Source organism: Topomyia yanbarensis, chromosome 2 (genome assembly GCF_030247195.1).
Source record: "Topomyia yanbarensis strain Yona2022 chromosome 2, ASM3024719v1, whole genome shotgun sequence".
NCBI lineage: Eukaryota > Metazoa > Arthropoda > Insecta > Diptera > Culicidae > Topomyia > Topomyia yanbarensis.
Window position 1 is genome coordinate 3,905,355 of NC_080671.1, and position 21,957 is coordinate 3,927,311.

Genomic DNA, 21,957 nt, shown 5'->3' on the forward strand with positions numbered 1-21,957 from the left:
GAAAACCTTCCCAGCGCCCTGCTGAAGTGCGGCGAAAGGCCCATGTATGCTGTTAATTTGTCACGAGTAATTAAGATCCGGGTAGCATCCGGAAGATCTAGTAATCTGGAACATTATTTGACCCATTTTTCAACAAGATCATAGGGTCCGAAGTAAGCAGCAATTTTTTAATACATCTTTAATATTGGCAACGCTGCTAAATTTTCTTGAATGGTTTTCTCGAAACTTGCCGATAGACTTATTCTTCGTTTCTAATGCCTCAGTGAAAAGGCTTTAGAAACGAGGAATAAGTCTATCCGCAAGTTTCGAGAAAACCATAGAAATACATAGAGTAGAATGGGGTCAAACAGATACGGGTGTACAATAAGTATAGGGCAGTATCTTTGCAATGTTATTGCAGAGGTAGCTCGTGTTGCGTGAATTAGATACACGGTAGAGAGCATCGTTGACGACTATCATTTCGGCTGTTGCCGTGAAGCAGCTGTATTAGTTACGACGTCGTTTATGTGTTCGCGTGTTGTTCTGCGGAAACGATTCGTCTTCAGTACATTACATTTACTCAACGTAAAAAACATCAAGTGAGTTGTTTCTTACGTAAAAATTAATGTTGAATAAGAGTATTGTGTTGGTTTTTTGATATTTTCGTTTTTGAAAAAGATTCGGACATCAACATGGAACATATTTACGCTACCAACAGGAAGAAAAGCATGTTTGACGACAGACGAACCAAGTACCAAAAGTTTATGAAGGGTTGGAGATAGAGGAACCAACCATACTCGTGATCGTAAATCATTCTCGTTGCTTCCAAATGCCTGGTTTGCTATTGATAACGGCGAGAATGATACCTAATCGTTCCAATAAATCTGCATTCAAACCCGTGATCTCACAAACTCCATTCATCAAAAACATTTCTTGTCGCGTTGCCATCATTGGAATTGCCTCCACTGGGTAATGGCTCATTAATTCGAAGGCTCGATCTTTTCTTTAACGATTTGTCGTCTTTCCAACACGCCACTTTGGTGTTTCCTTCTCAAAACGTCGTCATCGACCACCGATTCTTAACATTTCCTTTCGATCATGCCCATATGATCCTGCCTAGCTCTAGCTTTCCGTTCTAAGTTTACGAATGATGAACTTTAGAATACCTATCTGTTTTTCGATTTTAACATCTTTCGTTTTTCTTATTCATAAATTTTCCGAAAATGGCTAAGAAAATTGATACTGTAAATTAAAATATGTGTGACTAGGATGGCTAGCCAAACATCACACTACGTTCTCCGCTGTTCAGATGGATTAATACACGACTACATTAGAAATAACAACTCAGTGGGCCCTTTGCCACACTTGGGCAGTTTTATTTGAGATTTTGTTTATCTATCTGATCTTATTTTCAAAATTGTTGCTAGTTGTGTCACCGACCGTTTCACTTTTAATGCTACAAATAGTAGTAATATCACAGACTAACAGACATAACACTATGAGGGAATTCCCACAAAAAACATCGATCCGGCAATTTTCCCAGAACACTAGCTCCACCTTTTATTCACAGTCCCAAACACTCATTTGCTGAAGGGTTACCCCTCAGGTTTGGGAACAATTTTTCACTAGTGGTCTATCCCCCATATGCTTGTTCATATGTCAGTGGCGCCATAATTTCAAATGTGGCCACAGTCCCAACCACAAATATATTTAAAATGACCGTTAAAGCGGGCGAAGCATTGTTTTTGAGTGTTATGTCTGTTAGTCTGTGGTAATATTCTCAATATTCAAACTAAAATAAAATGAGTTAAACAAAAATGACCTCTGAGATTAATTCATAAAACATACTATCAATTGTGGTCTTTCGAATGCAAAAAGAAGAAATCAATTTCATTTGCTCCATTTTAAGATATCAACATTTGAAAAGGTTGTGTTTTTTTGCTAAAAATGCTCATAACTTTTGAACTAAATGAGCTATCTCAAATATGCCTAGGTAAATAATATTCGTCTTAATAAGCTTTAAAAGTTTTGTGAAGACGCCATTGACGGAAAAAAATTATTTAAAAAGTTATAACGAAAAAACTGATTTTGTTAGGGATACCCTATCACAGAACATTTTAATAGCTGTAAAACTAAAACCAGTAAAGTTACAAATATGACGTCCTCAGCAAAGTTGCTTGAAAAAGGTTGTACTACAATTTTGCGGAACACTTCATTGTTCTATCTCTTCTTATTTCGAAAATAATTTTCAGATCGTACAAACAATAAGGACCACCCTAATGTCACCCACCTCAAAAGATGCCTCAATTGACACAGATTATTTGTTCCGAAGACATGAAATCTCTAGAGCCGGTAGTTTAGTCACAAATGTTTTTGTCATCCTAAATTCTGGATATCTCGCAATTTTTGCGCAAGAACAGCAACTGATTGGTTCGCAGCCCTAGCCTTGTCACGTTCCTCCGACTCCAACAAAACGCGCACTGTCTTGAAAACGCTCTTGTTGTTGACAGAAAGGGAATAAATATGCAGTAATAGATGGATTTCTCCATCTGCAAAAGTGTAGGGGTGACTTTATCTACCGTGTAACATCTATGGTTGGTTTTGTCATTGAACAACGCAAAACGGTTGAAATCGTCCTCTTCCGGAATCGGCTTAGAGCTCCAAACAGGCATTGCCACTCCTCTTTCATCGCACGTAAAAATCACTTCTCGTTTCAATTTTTTTTTTTCGCCAGCAGCCAACAACTATGAGTGAATTGCTCGCCAGTAGTTCCCGAGTCTCCCCATTTACCCACTTTGTTGTCGGAACTATGGCCCTTAAAATTCCGTACCGCAATCAGCAACCAAGCAATCCTTCTGGCTATTTGTCCTGAGAAAATCTGCTTACACTTTGTTGATGATCAACATTTTCTGCTATGCTGATATCCATCTCGGTGTCGGACAAGCTTAAACTGTATTCAATCATTTCAGTTGACAATACAGCACCAAGACAGTCATCGTCAAGCAAAAGATCGTCCCGAGAATAGTTGATTCCATTTAAACACTCTTCAACTTCTGAATCCGAATCCAGGGGTAGTAAATCGTCCGTAATCATTGTTGTTTTAATCCGTATTTGCCAAGACTGAAAACGGTTCTGTAAAAACATAATATCACATATTTTAGTCCTTTGTTATGAAATTTTGAAAATATCTACCTAATCTAGCAGCAGAAAATTGCAAACATTGTTTTCTGTGCTAATACAGTTACAGATTATCAAGTAAGTTTGGATTTTTAGCAGTGCATAAAGTAAAATTTTTCTCACTGCTAGTTTGAGTATATATTGTTACCCAAACGGAGATATCTGTAAACGAAAGTGTATTCTATACTTCACAATTTGAAAGGCAGAGGGCGTACTGATTGGAAATATTTCAATTATGTTGTCCAGGCAGAGAACTTGCAATATTGCACTGCAAAACATATCGCAACATGTTTATGCATCGATAGCCTAGCCTGCTTAGCATGGAGGGCATCTCATCAACAACCCCCTGCTTCTGCAGTCGTTCCAGGGAGTAAAATAATTTACTTCATACGCAGCATAAAGTTTATACCTTATGTTCGGTATTAACTTATAGCAGTACTGGTAGGTTCTTATTGAGACGTAGCCTCAATAAAAATTAGTTTTAAGGCTGTGGGGGGCGGACCTGCGCTCTGTGGTTTCGAGCGCTGCCCTACTTTCGTTTCTGCCCTATGAAAGGTGGTTTCGTAAGCTGGGTAGTTTGAACAGGTCCTATTTTTTAAAGCTTTTTTTATGAACAGAGGAAAGTCGGGTGATATTGCCGCATATTGGTAGCCGGAGTCTGCAGTGTTTGGTTCCTATGAACCAAGTTTATTATGCTTACTTTATGATGCAGGCTGCAGACGATGGTGTCCGGGCTGCCACATTGAGGCAAAACTTCAATCGTGCCAATTAGAGAAAATTTATTGAAATATCCGCTCAATTAACGTTTGAAACTAGGGTAAGGAGCCTATTTTGGCCTTGTTAGGGAAGGTGCAACACTATTTCACTAATTTCGCGGTCTACTCGATGGAATGCGTATAAATTGGTATCAGCGTCCTTGTTTCGTTCCTAAGAACCAATATATTAACATAAGGTTTGTTCCTGTACCAGGTAAATATGAAGTACCCCCGAGCAATCAGGGAGAAAATCGTTCCTCTATTCTCGTCTCTTTTTTCTTCTTTTGGTAGTAAAAAGGAGCAAGTATTTTTTTCTCCTGTGCTCCGGAGCAACAGGAACAAACCTCTTGAACCAAAAATGGTGAAACACTTCTGTTTGAGCGCAATGAAATCATTTATTACTCAAGCTATTCATGGAGTAAGGGCATTTTGAAATTATTGGTGATGTAGAAATCAAAAAGGGTTTGTTGTATTGAAATTGTTTTCAATATTGTTATTGACAATATTATCTGGTGTAGGGTCCCCCCGTCTGTAATTTTCTGATTGGAAGTATTGAATTCTGGAACAAAGTAAGTCGTTCACAGGGCGTGATCGAACATCTTTTTCTCAAAAATCAACTTTCAAAAATACCTACACCTGTTTTCGCAATCATTACCCAGAACAGCCGAAATTGACTAAAGCTTCTAATTTACTATTTTTTTCAGATTAATGAGATTAAAAATATTTTGTTAAAATCTATAGCTGCAGAAAAAAACGTAATTTTTCACGCAGAAGAAAATGAAGACAAAATCAACTTCTACTTGTTGCTCAGGGCAACCCTGCCGAGCACACCCTACAAATTTTGTTTCATGGAACCGTACAATTGTTACAAGAAATAAATGCTAACGTTCAATGATAAATTCTGTCGCGCCCAAAATTGGCCTAATTGTCAAACCCTACTTCACTAATATGACAATTTTTTCATTATAATTTTAATTTTTCAGTAAAAACATGCACGTTACATTGCAAATCCCTCTTCCATATATTACTAAAATTTGTCATACCTCAGAACCACAGTGTGCGCACAGCTTTATTAAATTCGGAAGGATGGAACAATCGGATATAAACGAAAACTCATGCAATGAACATTTGAATATTACTCATTTGAATGCATATATTTCACGATTCATTGAAATATGTGTTTTTTCCGGTAGCAATACGTGGACATATGGATCTAACAGATAGCACTTTGTTCAAGTTTTCCCGGAGTAAGCATAATAGATCGTAGTTAAATCTTTCCTTCTGCATTTGCCTATTGTGTCATCAATGTGTTGTAAACCTTCAGTGCCAACATATCATTTAATCTGTTTTTTGTTTGTCGTCGTATTATTCATATTTTCATTGGTGAATAGCGAAAATTTGCCTAAAAATAATGCTTTTGTGAATCTGAAACGAACTTATGCCATTCACTTTTAGTAGGTTTGTAATCGGCGTTTGACTTGGTCTACAATTGAAAATTCATCACTTTATGTTTCCAGCTGCGTGTGTAGGATAATATTTACAATATAAATGGTAGGATTAACATGACTTCTACTTAGAACGTTGTCTCGTTTTTTTTTATTTCTCAAATTAACTCTAGTTGGTTGTATTCACAGCAAACTTAGTGTGGGGTTATTAGTAATCTAAACTCTGTTCGTTTAATTTCCTTTTCCTCATTTTCGCTTCATCATTAACTTACTGTGTACGCTTCTTTAAAAGGAATTGCAATAATTTTTTAGCGTTTTAAAACTTAAAACCACAACAAATCGATAACTTTAAGTAATCGTCAACATGTCATTTTTGTTATATTTATTGTTTTTTTTCTCTTTAATTTTGTTTAAAGGTGATAATTTTCTTTCTCAGAGTGAGCTCATTATCTAAAAATATATATTTTTGATTTTCACTAGTAATATTTTTGTTTACGAAGTAGGATATCAATTCAGTATATCTAGTTTCAAGAAAGAGAGGTCGTTCTAAATTTTTATAAGGTTGATTTTTACCACAATCAATCAGCCACCTTCGACATTGGAAGGCGTTTTTTTTTAATTCAGATGGAATCCTTTTTCCTTTGTAGCGGTTAGTAACCGCTCCCGTAAAATTTCTTCGTTTGGATAATCCGGCAGCTTCAAATAATGGACGCAGGTGTTGACAGATGGGTAGGAACCTTCCCCGGCGTCCACTTTTCGGACCACCGTAAGGCGGGGATGTAAATTGGCTAAACCGCCTGGCGGTAGACTGCTGCAGCCGGTAGTGAACTGCAAAAATGCTTTCCTTTCGCTGGCACTCATTCCCATTAGGACGTTAACGAAGCGCAAAAATCCGGGACTACAAAAGAAAGGAACATTAACTAACGCAGTCATTTGAGAAAAATATAAACAAAAAAGTTTACCTTTCCTTGGTGTAGCCTAACTTCGGTTCCGTGTAGGTCATAATATCCTCCCTGGTCCATTCAGGATTCTGCTCTCCACAAAGCATCTTACGTATTTCCTCTGGTGTGAACGCGGCAAGTTTGCTCAGTGGAAACACTTCACAAAAACCTCGGTGGAATGCGGCCAACTGTTTGGAAATGCCCTCCTGGAGGCAGAAGTTTATTGTCAAATTACAATATTCCTCTACGTTGTTGATCGTAACGTCTATATTAGAGCCGTTGGGGATCAGATCTCCCGATTGGTAGCCGTAGTTCTTCGAGCTGGGCAGGTAGGTGAAAGTGAGAGCTAGATCCTCAAGTGCCACGCTTCCGGTTTTGGTGTTGAATTTCAACTCACTGATCTGGAGTAGTTTCTCCTCCGAGCTGAGATCATCATTTTGTTCAATATTTTGCTTTTGCTGTACTAGTTCCTGGAGTTCTTTCAAAAATTCATACCGAATAGGATCGATTTCCTGAAGGTTTTCTTGTGATAGGATTCCATCGTACCAGCAACCATCGTTGGCCAGTTTGGACTGATAGGAATCCACCAAATCACGGTCACTATCCTCCGACATAAGCGATGAAATCATTATATCATCATTTAGGCCAGATTTACATGGTACTCCACTCAGCGTATCCCGGGCGATCGATCTGTTGTGACATAGCAACTGTAAGAAACTGTTCGACAGCGGAAGATCGACCAGACGTCCGTCTTGAAGCACCTTAGCTAGAAATACACCTAGGAACCAGAAGTAGTTGGACACGAAATCACAAATCTCAGACTCCTGTGGAAGTGGGGCCGGGAAGAGACCCGTTGATCGTCTCACGTAGTATCCAATAGGTTTACTACCTTCGCCCAGGTCGATCTCATCCTCGATTAGCTTCGGTTCGTCGTCGCACAGCCACATACCTAGGTCACTTCGCTGTAGCTCAGCCGCAACCAGAGCGTAGAACTCTAAAGTTGGACCCAGACCGGTACCTTCCTCGCCTACAAACTCTACTTCGAGTACGGATTTGCGATTGCAGTGACTCTTCATCACCTACAGAAAAGGGAATGTGTTAAAAGGATATTTTGCTAAACCGATGAAATAAAATACCTGCTGAGCCCATTCCAGAAGATTTTCGCCTCGTGGTACCTTAACACGCTCGTGCTTCAACCTGCCAACACGGAACTCGTGCTGCTCGGCATGTCTCGGACTAAGACCCGGTGCTCGCTGTCGTTCTAGATTCACATCCCGTTGGGACTGTAGCCATACGATACTCCTGGAGGCTCCGAATGCGGTACAATTGAAGTACAGCTGGCGCGTCTCGAACGGGAACAGGAATGGACAGCTCTGATTAAAGTCCTCGCACCATTTGGGAAGGCTTCCGCTGGCCAACACCAATGGGTCCTGGATTTGCTGTTGCAATTTATTTGTGATCTTTTTGCTCATGAAGATTTCAGCGTTCAGGTTATTACTTTCAACGTCCGCAATGAGATTCTTGTCATTATTGGATGGAGACGAAGCCAGCGTTTGGTTGATGGCGCTTAGCTGACCAAGAAGCTGCAGAACATCTTCTACAGAGCAATGACTACCGGAGGGATTGGAAGGCGTTCCCGGGATAGGCGAACTTGGTGAAAGCGTGGAACCACCGCTTCGCAGGGAGAACATTGAAACCACTGGAGTTGTGCGGCCTTCTTCGCCGCTACTAAAATCTTCGCGACATGAAGAGCTGTTACTGGCCTCTCGGTAAACGATGGTATAAGTCGGTTGCCATATTTTGCGGAATTTATCCTGCTTAGTCATGTTGGTTTGAAGGATCAACTCCTGTACGGCACGGAAAATGGTCCAGTCGGGTTGAGTGAGTGGTATTTCTACATCAGTTACACCGTTGATGTTTGGTCCACGAAGCAGCAGCGCAAGAGATGGTTGCGGCAATGGAGCATGCTCGGACTGGCCGCTGGAATTGCAGCTTTCGGTGGAAACACCTGGAGTCGGAATATCAAGATCACTAGTTTGGTTTACATTGGTCCTGCCAGGGCGGGGATCAAAAGCCGGAATCAACGCTGAAAACTGTCGCTTCAACACAAACTCATCATCCCACGATTTCCGTTTACCGGCAGCTGCCAATCGATTTTCCAGTGTTTCCTCATCCATGAAGGAAAGAAGATTTCGCGAAACCATGACTTGCAACAAGGTGTTTCCAACTTCCTCGTACTCATCCTCATTCTCATCGTCATCGTTTTCATCCTCCATATCTTCATCGTCTTCTAAATCTCCGAGCAAGGTTGGAGCGCGACACTGTTCGAGGAAGTCTTCCAAGGAAACCTGTTCGCTATCGCTGCTTGTCGATGTTAGGCTCATAGTCAGAGCCGGATTCAAGACGGATTGCCCTGTGCCAGTCTGAGCTCCACTAACGTTAGAACCTGTCCCGGAGTTTGAATTATTGTTACCAATCGCAGCCGTAGTTCCACTGCCAACCGACAGATTAGCGTTGTTGGACGAACTGGACAGGCTTGGATAGCTTTGTGCGGTACTGAGCAGTCCACTGTGAAAGTTACTGGATAAAGCCAGCTTGACTAGGCTGGTAACCGAGTTGGGCCCTCTAGGGAAGAATGCAGTGCTGCCTTGAATATTTGAAACAACACTGCTCAACTGGTTGTTTGGTTGTTGGGTTTGATTTGAGCTGCTACTTCCGCCCGATGTACCAGATGCGGATTGCTGATTGTGATGATTATGAGAACCTGAACTTCCGGACGTTCGTCTGCGTGCGATAGCAGCAAATGTTTCAAGCAGTCCCGGAGGAGTCTGCGATTCTTGTGGAGTGTTGTTTTCGTTGCTCGTTAAATTTGGAACGCTTACGCTCATTGGATTAACAACGACAACGGACGGGGACTCGAGGTTCGGAGTAGTTTCCTTTGAGGTGCCAGCCTCTGAATCCACCACGATGATGTTGTTTCGCAAATTGTTGGCAACATCACGATCATCCGTTTCAAGCTGTTTCACGTCGTTCAAGACCTTCTTGGTAACACCTCCGGACATGGCATTGTTGTTAATGGTATTGTTGAATTTGACATCGCCGGTTGTTTTGTCAGTGGGAATGGTGCTGGAGCTGCTGGTGCTCGTGCTTGCCACAAATATCGTGCCAGTGGGACCGATATTCCCTGGATGCTGGATAGCCTGTGGCTGCGGCGTTGGTAGAGCTATTTTGACCGATGACAGTAGATTCGATTGGGTCAGCAGTTCCGAAGAAAGTAAATTATTGGTGTTGTTTCGAAGCATATCGACTCCCTCTCGCATCTTGTCCAAAACATCCAATTTTGTCGGAAGGTAGGCCGTTTTGCCAGAACCACTGCTACTGCTATTGTTTAGATTAATTTTATTGTTCGTTTCGTTGATGTTGTTGGTTTTATTGTTTTCCTCTGATGAAGAAGAAGAGGAACTAGCGGCAAGTTGGGTACTGAAATTGCTTACGAACTGCGGTCCACCTCCAGCTCCGATGTTATTTTTGATGTTGTCGGATAGAGTCAAATTTTCTGTGATTGTAGCCAGGTCCGAGACTAGAGTCGATGTGCTATTATTGATTTGTGATAGATCGGGAATATTTCCACGTTCTCCTAGCGAATGGACAATGACTGAAACCTCCTGATTATTTAGGTTGTTGTTATTGATTCCTGGTGCGGAAAGGTCATTACTGCTACTTCCTCCACCGGTATTGGCCAGATCCGAACGAGCACAAGAGAGGACATTTTCGGCAATAACCTCGACTGCCTGTTTCCAAGCAAGGTTATCCACCGATGTAGCTTGTTCCGTCGAAGCAACGGAGGTTTTGTTTTCCGTTGCTTCCGGTAGACTAGGCGTGGAGCTAGATTTACGACTAGTTAGAACATTCAGTGACTTGTCGTAAGCCTTCTTAGTCGAGGAAACAGTCGTTGAACTTAACGGAACCAATCCACTCCCGGGGTTACTGATATCATACGGTGCTCCAAGATTATCGCTATTGGCTAGTTTAAGATCATATTTGCCCTCAGCTCCCATACGGTAAGAATTTCGCAAACCATGATCCCATTTCACATCGATCCAACCATTATGAATTTCGCCAGTAACAGTCCCTTCTCCGGAAGGGCTTCCATCCTGATCGTCCCAATGCCAATCAACCCCTCGAACAACTCGAGCTCCCTGCGTTATGTACTTCAGTTGGGCACGAATTTGACGTCGTTCTTTCCGGAGCTTCGCTTCGTTTTCTTTGGCAGCTGCTTTGCCCATATCGTCGCAAACGGAAACAACCTTTCCGTAGATCTCAAAACCACTCAAACTCAAATAATGTGTCTGACCGGATGCATTTCTACCGTTCTGATGAATACGAGCATGACGGAAGCCTTGCTGTTCATCCGATGAGCATTCAATAGGCCACGTGCAGGTACTTCCCGGTTCGGCAAGACTCTTATCATCCGTATGTGTCAGCATGGTCACCCAACTAGTTCCATCCTTGGACATTTGGAACATCCAATTTCTCAGGGCCGATCGACCGTAACCTCTAGCATGGCGCAATGTGTAGGCCGTCGGAATGACAAACATTCCTAAATCGATTGCAAACCAAGACTTTTTGTTGTCCTTAGTGTGACAATTTACGCTCACACTGTCTCGTGACAGAATGTCCTCCAACTTGCCGTAGGGTAGCTGCTTACCCTCGCTGCTGGTGACCGTGACTAATCCGTACTGGGCTGGATTTACCCATTCCGTAGATTTCCCATTAGTTCCAATGTAGTAAACGATACCGTTCTCATCAAAATCGTGCTGATGTTTAAACTGCATACTTCCACCCTTCGCATCTTTAAGCTTCTTCAGATACAGGAACGAAGTTCGATCCATATCGTACCACTGCTTTGCAACCATCTTCAATAGGTACTTATTCAGCTGTCCAACAGTTGCCAGTGGTTCCATCTTCAGGTTTCTACCGGTTCTATCGAAGAGAGTTTGTTCGCACGCTGCTCGCTCCAATCGAAAACTAAGTCTTTTAGTTAGTATTTGCAAACCGTAACTTCCTCCCGGGGAATCGTACATGTGAACTGGCAATTTTTCGATACTCTCCAGAACAGAAACTAGCTTCTGAACGAGAATGCTGGCCGTGTTTTTGCCATTCTTCGTGTCACCATACATGCACTTTTTAAAGATAGATATTCGTTGTTTCTGATACTTGTTAGCCCGGCTTCGATTCATTCCCAGCTCCCAATAGTTTTTCGAAAGAACTGCTACCAGTGCTTGAACTAAACCGGAACTGTGCATTTCATACGCACTTATAACACCATCCTCGTTGAGCAGTTGCACCAGATCGTTCAGCGCGTTATACAGCTTCTCCTGCCAGGTGGTACCTGACTGCTGCTGTTGAATTCGAGCATACAGTGTGGTTGATCGCGGAGCGCACTGCTCCTCCAGACCGCATTCGATTTGCCGAACAATCGTGCACAGTTTTGCAACCGCTCCTCGGGGGACTGCCTGAGCTGCTTTGAAGTAGCGATTGTACAAATCCCGGGCAATATTTTTCACCTAGTGAAGAAAAGAATAATAAATAAGAATTGTTGTACATTATTTAAAAATCAAATGGAAGTTATATACTTGACGCGGTGAACAAAATTTCGAATCCAAATTAGATATAAAAATTAAAAGGTTATTAAATTTCGAGGAAAATAAATTAAATAAATGTACATATATCTTGAATGCATTAAAATCATTTTTCTTTGGTGCTCATTTTTCTGGATACTGGTGGATACAATCTATAGGGTAAGGTGGGGTAAATCCGACCTAGTAAATGGGTTTGGCTGTAAAATGCTCATTTTACATCGGATCAAGTCGTTTTATATACCAAATCAAAGGTAAAACCTTAGGCAACTTTCTATATATAGCACTCCACTCGCATTTTGGGTAAATTTTGAGATACAAGTGTTATATGAAAAAGTTCATTTTTGCTGTTTTCAAAAATGGTAGGGTAAACCCGACTACCTATGTTTTTGGTTGATTTAGTACAGATATTACCCAAATCTTATGGTTTTTCAATGATAAATCAATGGATATTATGGTATTGAAATATAACATGAAGAAAACGAAATGTCAATGTCAATCTTGGAATGTCAAAATCACGAGAAGTAGCACGTAAAGCTATTCCCATTTGCATCGAAGCACTTGCTCGACGAATACTATATTCATCACGTTTTGGTGTCTCTCGTTTGTAATTATGAACCATTGCGCAAAAACACATTACCATTCTGCTAGAAAATAATAAAAATATATTTCAATTTGATAAATAAATATTTTCTTAGAAAAGAAGCGGTCGGATTTACCCCACTATTTAGAGATCGGATTTGCCCCACCGTGTCATTTTTCATTACGATGCAATTAAAAAAATTATCAAAAAATTGGACTAAATTCATCTATGCTCTTTGTATGACTTTAATCAAAGAATTTAAATCCATTTACATTTTTTATGAAATCACTTTAACAATCAGAAATATCCTGTAGTCAAATCAAAAGTTGTAAAAACACACTTATTGTCGTTTGAGCATCTTAATGTAGACTAATATAATGCTGTCTTGCCACCATTATGATTATTTTCGATGCTCTACACGAAAACATTGTTGAGGCTTTATTACCCTTATTCTTGTTTGCGACAAATGCGAGATTCGTTCGAAAGTGGTTTGTATTCCCGCTTACGACAGCAAAATCAAATGGGTTTACTATTCGTTCGAATCGCTTCGAACGAATCTCGCATTTGTCGTAAACAAGAACAAGGGAATGTTGCCAAATGGCAACAGTATGCATTTAAGGGATATAATATTTTTTTTCGAGAGTTGTCCTACTGGAGCTGTAGAGTTAGGTTCTCGGAAGGGCTCCCCGTCAGAATCACATACTACAATTTGCAGACGAGACAGGCAATGTCGCCCACTAAAACACTGCATTAGGCCAATTGTAGCGGGTCGTGATTCTGAATATGATATTCATTGTACGGTTCAGGTATGTGTGGGCATAGGGACTCGCGATCGCGAAGAGCTCGAGCATTTGTACGTTAACGTGTTCGATCGCGTGTGCGTTTGTATGTTGCTTATGCTAACGTGTATGTAACTTCGCGTGTATGAATTCTATTTTATAACCGTGTGCCTTTCGCATATTCGCGTGTGTTCTTGGATAATCGCACGCGGACCGTGAATCTAATACTTTATTTTTTGGTGTGCTGCTAAGATGCTAAAAGTGTGAGATCTTACATATCACTAGAGTGACCGGTGATGTCGCCATGGAACGTGTTGTCTAGTGGATATGTGCTTTATTTTTTAATTGGTCTTACTGAATGTATGGACCTAAGTTATTAGGACAGAGTAATGGCTTCCGGACGTGACCGAATCATGAGCGCGCGAAAACAGACATTTGTAGGTTCGTGTTTGAGACAGAGTTTGAAACTTCGTGAGTGCTAAAACGTTCTCCGTATTACCGGGGTGTTATTAAGTTTGCGCGATCGCGAACGTAGGTGTGCGTTGTTAATCGCGAAGGGCTTAAGCGTTCGTACGTTAACGTTTTTGTCACGTGTGCTCACGTTCATGTGACTTCGCGTGTACAAGACTGGATTTTGTAACCGTGTGGCATTTCCTATATACGCGTGCGTTCTTGGATGGTCACGCGGACCTTCATTCTGTTAGTTAGTTTTTGGTGTACAAGTCACATTCTGACAGGGAGTAAGTTACCCCATATCACTAGAGTCCTCGGTCATGTCACCATGTAACGTGGTGTCCAGTGGATATGACAGCTTTCTTTTTTTAATTGATCCAATTGAAGGCATTGACCTAGTCTGCTGATATCAAGGATACAAACATCCGGAGGTGACCGATTCATGATCGTGCGACCGCGGGAGTTTTTAGGTTCACGCTTGAGACCGCGTTTGAAAATTTATAGGAGCTGAGACGTTCACTTTATCACCGGGATGTTATCATGTTTACGAGATCGCGGGTGTAGTTGCCGGGGATGGTCGCGAAGGGCTCAAGCATTTGTATATTAACGTGTTTGTCACGTGTATGTGACTTCGCGCGTATAATTTTAATTTTATAATGATGTAGCGTGTATTCTTGCTTGATTGCGCGCGGACCGTGAATCTGATGTTTAATTTTTAGTGAATGGTACAGATGGTAGTCCGTTTCACTATGGGGAAACTTGAGTTCCAGGTCATGTCACCATAGTTGTTTAGTAAATATGAGCGTCACTTTTTTGATTGGTTCAACTGAAGGCATTAGTCCAGACTGGTAAAACTTTCGGACGTGACCGTTTCATGAACGCGCGAGTGGTGGGTTAATGTTTAAGACCGCGTTTTGAAGTTTAAAGATGCCACGTTTACTTAACTACCGGGGTGTCTTCATGTAGGCGAAATCGCGGGCGTAAGTATATGTGGATTATTGCAATTGCATGGTCGCGTTTGTGGCCAGCTTTGTGTTATCGCGAAGGCCCCGAGTGTTTGTACCTATATGAGTATAGATAGCGTATAGTAGAGATATACTAATAAAAGGAATCATAACATGCCGAATAAAGAAAAAAGATGCAGAGATTGACTAGAAGTGTATAAATTTAACAATACTATTTTGGTATACATAAATAATGGAAAAGCAAACTTATAGATGTACAAAAGAAACAGACTAATGAAGTAGAATAGAAAAAAAACTTGTTTTAATCCACCTAGCGGTGCAATTGTGCCTTTCTCATTTCTCCAAACTATGATTTAATAGCTGGTTCGTACAATATAACATTATGGAAATGTCTTTCATTCGTATTACACTTGGTAAGTATATATAAGGGCACCTTTTTGCATTCATCGCGGTATCGGTTTGAATCGGAGTTTTCTATGTGATCGCACTCCACAACCCGTAACTCCGGAGCCGGAAGTTGGATGGAGATGGAATTTAATATCAGTTTCCGGGGACGCAACACCTTTCATTTGAGACTAAGTTGATCAAATCGGTCTAGCCATTTTCGGGAAACCAATATAACCGTTATTCTGAATTTGGATGCTTCCGGATCCGTCGATGGTGGCCAGTGTGGCCAAAGAGACTTTGAATGACTGTTGGTGACCTAGATCTACAAATTCAACAGTTGTGTTTACATTTTGGAAAAAATTTCACCTTTTTACATTCATCGCAGAATTCGTTAGAATCGGGATTTGCTGCGTGATCGTACGTATCACCCTGTAATTCAGGAACCAGAACTCGGATCCACACAAAATTCAATAGCAGCTAATGGACCTTTCATTTAAAATCAAGTTTGTCAAAATCAGTTCAGAAAATTCCGAGAAACCGATGTGGACAAATCAACAAATTTTGTTTTGTAACCATACTCTTCAACTCGTAATCCGGAACAAGATGTCGGATGAAAATGAAATTCAATAGCAACCTATGGGAATATTATACCTTTCATTTTAATCTTAGTTTGTAAAAATCGGTTCAGCCATCTCCGAGAAACCGATGTGGACATTTTGTTAACAAATCAGCACATACACACATACATACATACATACATACACACAGATATTTTGCGATCTCGGCGAACTGAGTCGAATGTTATATGAGACTCGGCCCTCCGGACCTCGGTTAGAAAGTCGGTTTTTGGAGCAATTGCATAACCTTTCTATATGAGAAAGGCAAAAGAATAATATTTAATTAGCTTAATCAGCATGAGTTCAATGTTATCTTCATGTGATTATATTTTGAAATGTTGTTGGAATGGGTTTGAAAGTGGAGGGAATGGGGGGTTAGTAGAGTGGGAGTGGAGGATGCGTCAGAAATCATTCATCTTATTTCGGTATACGGGGTGGATGCAGGAAATGCGGGCGTGAGGGTGGTCCAAGAGGAGGGGAGTGCTGAAGGAGGGAGGTGTAAGGGCAAGGCGGGGGGAGGGGCGGCGACGCAATACTCAACTGCATATTTTGCCTTCCATTTGAGACTTGGTTTGAGAAAATCGGTTCAGTCATCGCCGAAGAATCGATGTGACTTTAATTGTGGAATATGCCCGGAATTCCGGACTTCCGGAATCGTCGATAGTGGACAATATATTCAAAGAATGTTTGATTGGCAATAATTGATCTAGATCTGCGATTAGAAGTAATTTGGTGACCATTTCAATAGTTTTTAGCCTCTGAGGTATTACGATTGTACCGATTTATATGGGAAATTCCAGTGTATCCTTACTAAAACCCCTGTAACTCCGCAAGCAAGAGTCAGAATCGAATGAAATTCAGCAGCAGTCAAAGGTATTACTGTATCTTTCATTTGAAATCAAGTTTGTAAAAATCGGTAGAGAATTCGTTGGGGAATAGGTGTGATATTAGCTTAGGAATTTGGCGACTTCCCCGGGGGCGTCATGAACCGTCATAGGTGGCCAATGTGGTCAAAGCTGCTTTAATTGATCATTAGTGATCCAGACCCGCAAACTAGATTTTAATATGTTTTAAATCATTTTAACATCATGGTGGTACCAGCTTATATGGGAATTTGCTGTGTGACCACACTCTTCAACCCGTAACTTCGGAACCGGAAGTCGGATCAACTAAAAATTCAACAGCAGCTTATGGGAGCGTTATACCTTTCAGATGAAACTAAGTTTGCGAAAATCGGTTCAGCCATCTCTGAGAAAATTGTGTGAGTTTAAATGACACACACACATACATACACACACAGACATTTGCCGGTCTCGACGAACTGAATCGAATGGTGTATGACACTCGGCCCTCCGGGCCTCGGTTAAAGTCGATTTTTACAGTGATTGCATAGCCTTTCTTTATATGAGAAAGGCAAAAAGGCGCATAAGCCCTCTCGGTCTCCTCGATGCACCACTATCGAGGCGTAATGCAATACACATCTTAAAGCAATTGATGCTTGATGATATTTGCAGTACCGTCAAACTCCTAAACCTTGGGGAGGGACCTCCTTAAATGATTTTTTTTTTCAAAAACTCAACGTAGGGGTTGGGTATTTTTCACATACAATACGTATGCAAAGTTTGAAAGAAATCGGTTAGGTAGTTTTTGAATGGCAGGTAACACCGCAAATCTTGTTTTTTTTTTTCAGAGCCGTTGTACAAAAAGCTTCGTCACGTCTGTCGATATTTTTGCATAGAAAAATTACAGTATGTTATTGAAATGATACACTATAATAAGCAATAGTTTTGTTAAATTTGGTTCATGCAAAGTTTTAAAAAAAATGCAAAAAAAATGTTTTTTTTACGCTGAAACCTTTACCCCCCATAATATGTTAATATGATACAAACGCAGATAATTTTGAATCCAATAATCAATTTAATCTTTTTAAAAGTTTTTTAGTGCAACCCTATGTGAAAAGTTGTGCCGGTAGTGGTTTTCGCTCGGAAAAAATCGGACGAAACACGCTGCGTTCGTTTTATAACCTCGTGCTCGGTCCACCAAATCCATGACAGTTTTCATTTCTAGACAGACAGGACAGTTTTCCTTCAAGGAAATATCGGTGACACCATTAGCGCTAACTGTTGGTAAATAGGTGTGCAAATGAGCCCGCAAGGCGAACAGTGTCCCCAGATTTTTCTACATAAGAATTACTTCATCAGCCACCTTCAGCCTCTTTTCGAGAAGCACAGCCAGGTTTAACTTTCCACTTGAGATATGGGAAGATTTGGGGTAAAACGGGTACACATGTTTCGTGCGGCCATTCTAACTATCTTCAATCGATTCCCCAGATTTTTTTTGCATACGAAATACTACTTTTGATCAACCGCATTCAGCCTCTTTCTGAAATGTAGAGTCAAGTTCAACATTATACTTGAGTTATGGCAGGAATTGGGGTAAAAGAGTTTCGGGCGACCAATCTTACTATATTCAAACGATAACCTGGATTTTTATACATAAGAATCATCACTTTGATCAACCTTTTACCGAAATATAAAGCCAAGAATCACTTCAAACTTTTGTTTTTTGGAGAATTGGGGTAAAATGGGTGTATACGTTTCGTGAGATTATTATAATTATCTTCAATCGATTCTCTGGACTTTTTTACATAAGAAATACTATTTTTTGTCATCCGTTTTTAACTTTCTTCCAAGTTATACATTCAGTTTTGAACATAAACACAAACGAAAAGGGGAATCGGGGCAAAACGGGAATGATAGCGTACCGTGCGGTCGTTGTAAATAGTAGCAATCAATTTTTCAGACCTTTTTACATAAGAAAAACCTATCCTGGTAAACGACATCCAGCCTTTTCAAAAAAGTCGTGTTTTGGGTCCATTTTTTCCCACTGTGCAAGCTAAGCCCATGGTTTTCCAACAGGTATTTTGCATGATTTGAATCGTGGTGATCTAAAAAATCGACTGATATTCTTCTTTTAGAGTTTTGAAAAGGTCCATATGGATAATCCGGTGGCAAAGCTGAACGCAAATTTTCCTACGCACACTACCAAGCGTTCAATTCTAACACATGCTTAAAAAAGGTAACTTGAACCTTGAAGCAATTGTACGTTCTTATCCTACAGGACATTGAAAAGGCTGGTGCAGTAGTTTTACTGATAGTAGTTCTTCGGTTTCAGTGCAAAAAATAACACTTTTTTGCGAGTTTTTTTTTTGAAATTTGGGTGAAGTGAATTGATCGAACCTTTTGTACATTGTACTGCATTTTTTCAACAAGGTTCTGTTTTTTTTTACATAGAACTTGTAATACACATTGTGTATACAAAGTTTGAAATAAATCGTCTAACTAATTTTTGAATGGCAGTTAACACCGCAAATCGTGTTTTTCCAGAGACGTTCTACAAAAAGCTTCGCCACCGAGTCGCTTGTCAATATTTTTGCAAAACAGAATGTTATTGAAATGATGCAGTATAATGTACAAAATAAATACAAAAGTTTCGATCAATTCGTGTACTGGAGTGATACCTATAATAGGTTTAGGTATCTTGTTCACTAGGGTGATATCTATACGAATGTATACATACTCTGGTTGCATATAGTGATGAGACGCAGTGATGTATAGGTGTGTGTGAACGGGAACGATCGGAGCTAGAACGGGCAGTTGATAGTCGGACAGCAACGAGAACGCGTCAGTACAATGGCGACGAGAATGAAAATTGGTGAGTAAAGTGAAAAAAACGGTGCCAAACCTCGAGAAAAACTAAATTCACGTAAGGGAAATAAATTCAGGGGAAGCCAGGGAACTATTCCAACGAAACACACGTTTTAGGTTAAAATTTCTGCTACAGAGGAAAAGAATTCGGTGTGAATGTGAAAGAAATGAAGCCACAGATGCAGCGGGCATAGCACCACCTTGATTTTGCACGTTTTTGTCTCCCATTTGCAAGCTTAGGTTTTCATTCGGAGGGAGAGATGATATAGATTTTATTGTATTGGTAGCCTTGGCAGAAGATTCGAGTGAATCAGTGGGTAGGTGATTTTTCATTCGGGCATTGACGTTCACGTCAATAGTTTTTCGTTATTCTGGTTTGCCTTTATAATCACGAATAACAGCTTTCCTACTACATAGCTGTTCTGTAAACATACTAAGCGCTAAGGTGACATCGGCCATGCATACAAAGTTTGCCGCAGTAAGAAGCAATTGGATGATCGATTTTTACTATGCTGGGAATAATCGAAAGAGTCATCTCTCTCTCTGGTGTTTCTGTGTTGATACGTGACTCATGTGGGTAGTACATTCTGATGTATTGTACATTAATATGAGAAGAACGTTTTGGCGAATGTGTGGGTAGCACATAAAGCATGTGGGTAGCACATATTGGTCGGCTATTGTTTGGGAAGCACATGTAAGTGAAGTTTTGTGTGGGTAGCACACGTTGGACATGAGTGAAGTTTCGTGTGGGTTGCACACGTCGATGAATATGAAAGCAAGAAACATTATTTTTATATTTAAATGATAAAAATAAAGTGGTAGTACGGAAACTAAGATTTTATTTTTAACTTTTTAGATGCAACGGTAGTTCCACAGTTTGAACCGGGTCGTGACCCTCGGAGCGATTGGCTCAAATGGAAGCGCGCTCTTGAATGTTATTTGAAACAGAGCAAGATTATCGATGAAGAAGAGAAATGCGATCTTTTATTGGTTCTGGGAGGAGTCGAACTGCAAGATAAATATGAGAAAATAGTACACTATGAAGTAAAGGTAACAGAACAAAATGATGCTGATGTGAAAGTACAGCGCGTTGACACCTATGCTTCGATCATCCTTTCACTTGACATGTACTATGCACCAAAAACAAACTAGCGATACGAACGCCATCTGTTACGCAACATCAAACAAGAGGAGAGCGAATCTTTTGATAATTTCGTTAATCGCATACGAGAGCAGGCTAACAGATGTGAGTTCGCTGACGTAAATGACGCTACAATTGACCAGATAGTCGAAGGATGCCTCTCACACGACTTCCGTAAGAAACTGTTGTCTGAAGAGAAGACTTTTGAGGAAACTCTGCAACTCGGAAAAGCAATGGAAGATTTACAAGCTCAGTGTAAGACATACTTGAAAACTGTCCACCCGGTTCAATCAGAAGTCATACAACGTGTGCAACCGACCAATAAGTCAGGTGTAAGATGCTTCAAATGTAATCGGGTCGGCCACATTGCGCGTGATAAGAACAAATGTCCAGCGCCTGGTGTAAAATACCATACTTGTGGCGAACTCGATCATTTTAAAATATGCTGCCCAAAGAAGCGCAAATGGGACGAAAAGGACAATCTGTTTGCTCAGAAGAAACAAAAAGTAACAGGTAGAAAAGGGTTGTACTGAGTGAATGCTGGAGAGAAAAGCGATACTTTGGCATTCGAAGTTGGTGGCGTGGAGATACAAATGTTGGTCGATTCCGGCTCACCGCCGAATATAATTACACAAAGGACATACGGAGAATTAAAACAAGCAGGTGCTAAAATTATCAATGAACGTAGAGTAATTGAGGAAAGCGAGAAATATCAAGGTTACAGATCATCAGATACTATTTACTTCAGCAAGGCATTTGAAACCGAAATAAAAATACCAGGAGATGAAAATGGAGTTTGGAGCTACGTCCTCGTCTCACCAGATGGACAAACCAATATCTTATCGAAATCGACAGCATTTGCTCTTGGCGTATTAAGAATTGGTTATGAAGTTAACGTAATTACAAAGCCTGAACAAAAAGCTACATTGCCGTTCCCGAAAGTGCCGGGAATTCAGTTAAGAATTCACATCGATTCAGCTGTCACACCGGTATGCCAAGCAATCCGTCGTCTACCCATCGCTATGGAAACAGAAGTCGAGCAACAGATACAAGAGATGTTATCACAGAATATTATTGAAAAAGTTGAACAACCAAGGGGCCATGCATAAATGACGTAGCATTTGGGGGGTAGGGAGGGTATACCAAATTTGTGACGAAGTGTGACGAGGGAGAGGGTAGGGTCAGAAGTTGTGCGGCGTAGCATTAAGTTTTAAACCCATTATTTAGAGAAAATTTAAAGATCCTCCATTCCCAAGAGAAATAAATTTAAATTCAAGCAAGTTACTTTTGATGCGGTTTTTCATGAGGTAAATTTTAAGATTTGCAGAATTACAATATCGCAAAAATACGAAAAGATTTTGTATGCGGATTTAACTTGCTACATTAGTT

At 40.5% G+C, this 21,957-nt stretch overlaps 1 protein-coding gene across 5 annotated transcripts in view; it reads right to left on the minus strand.

Annotated features, from left to right (window-relative positions):
- Positions 1 to 5,032: 5,032 nt before the first annotated feature.
- Positions 5,033 to 21,957, minus strand: part of LOC131678277 (E3 ubiquitin-protein ligase Ufd4) — a 127,873-nt gene continuing 110,948 nt past the window's right edge. For all 5 annotated transcript variants that reach the window (XM_058958301.1, XM_058958304.1, XM_058958303.1 and 2 more), the window contains 3 exons: positions 7,434 to 11,864; positions 6,319 to 7,376; positions 5,033 to 6,254 (listed from right to left, as the gene is read on the minus strand). In XM_058958301.1, coding sequence (XP_058814284.1) covers positions 5,972 to 6,254; positions 6,319 to 7,376; positions 7,434 to 11,864 — 5,772 coding nt within the window. In that variant the 3' untranslated portion in view covers positions 5,033 to 5,971. The remainder of the gene's footprint in view (positions 6,255 to 6,318; positions 7,377 to 7,433; positions 11,865 to 21,957) is intronic.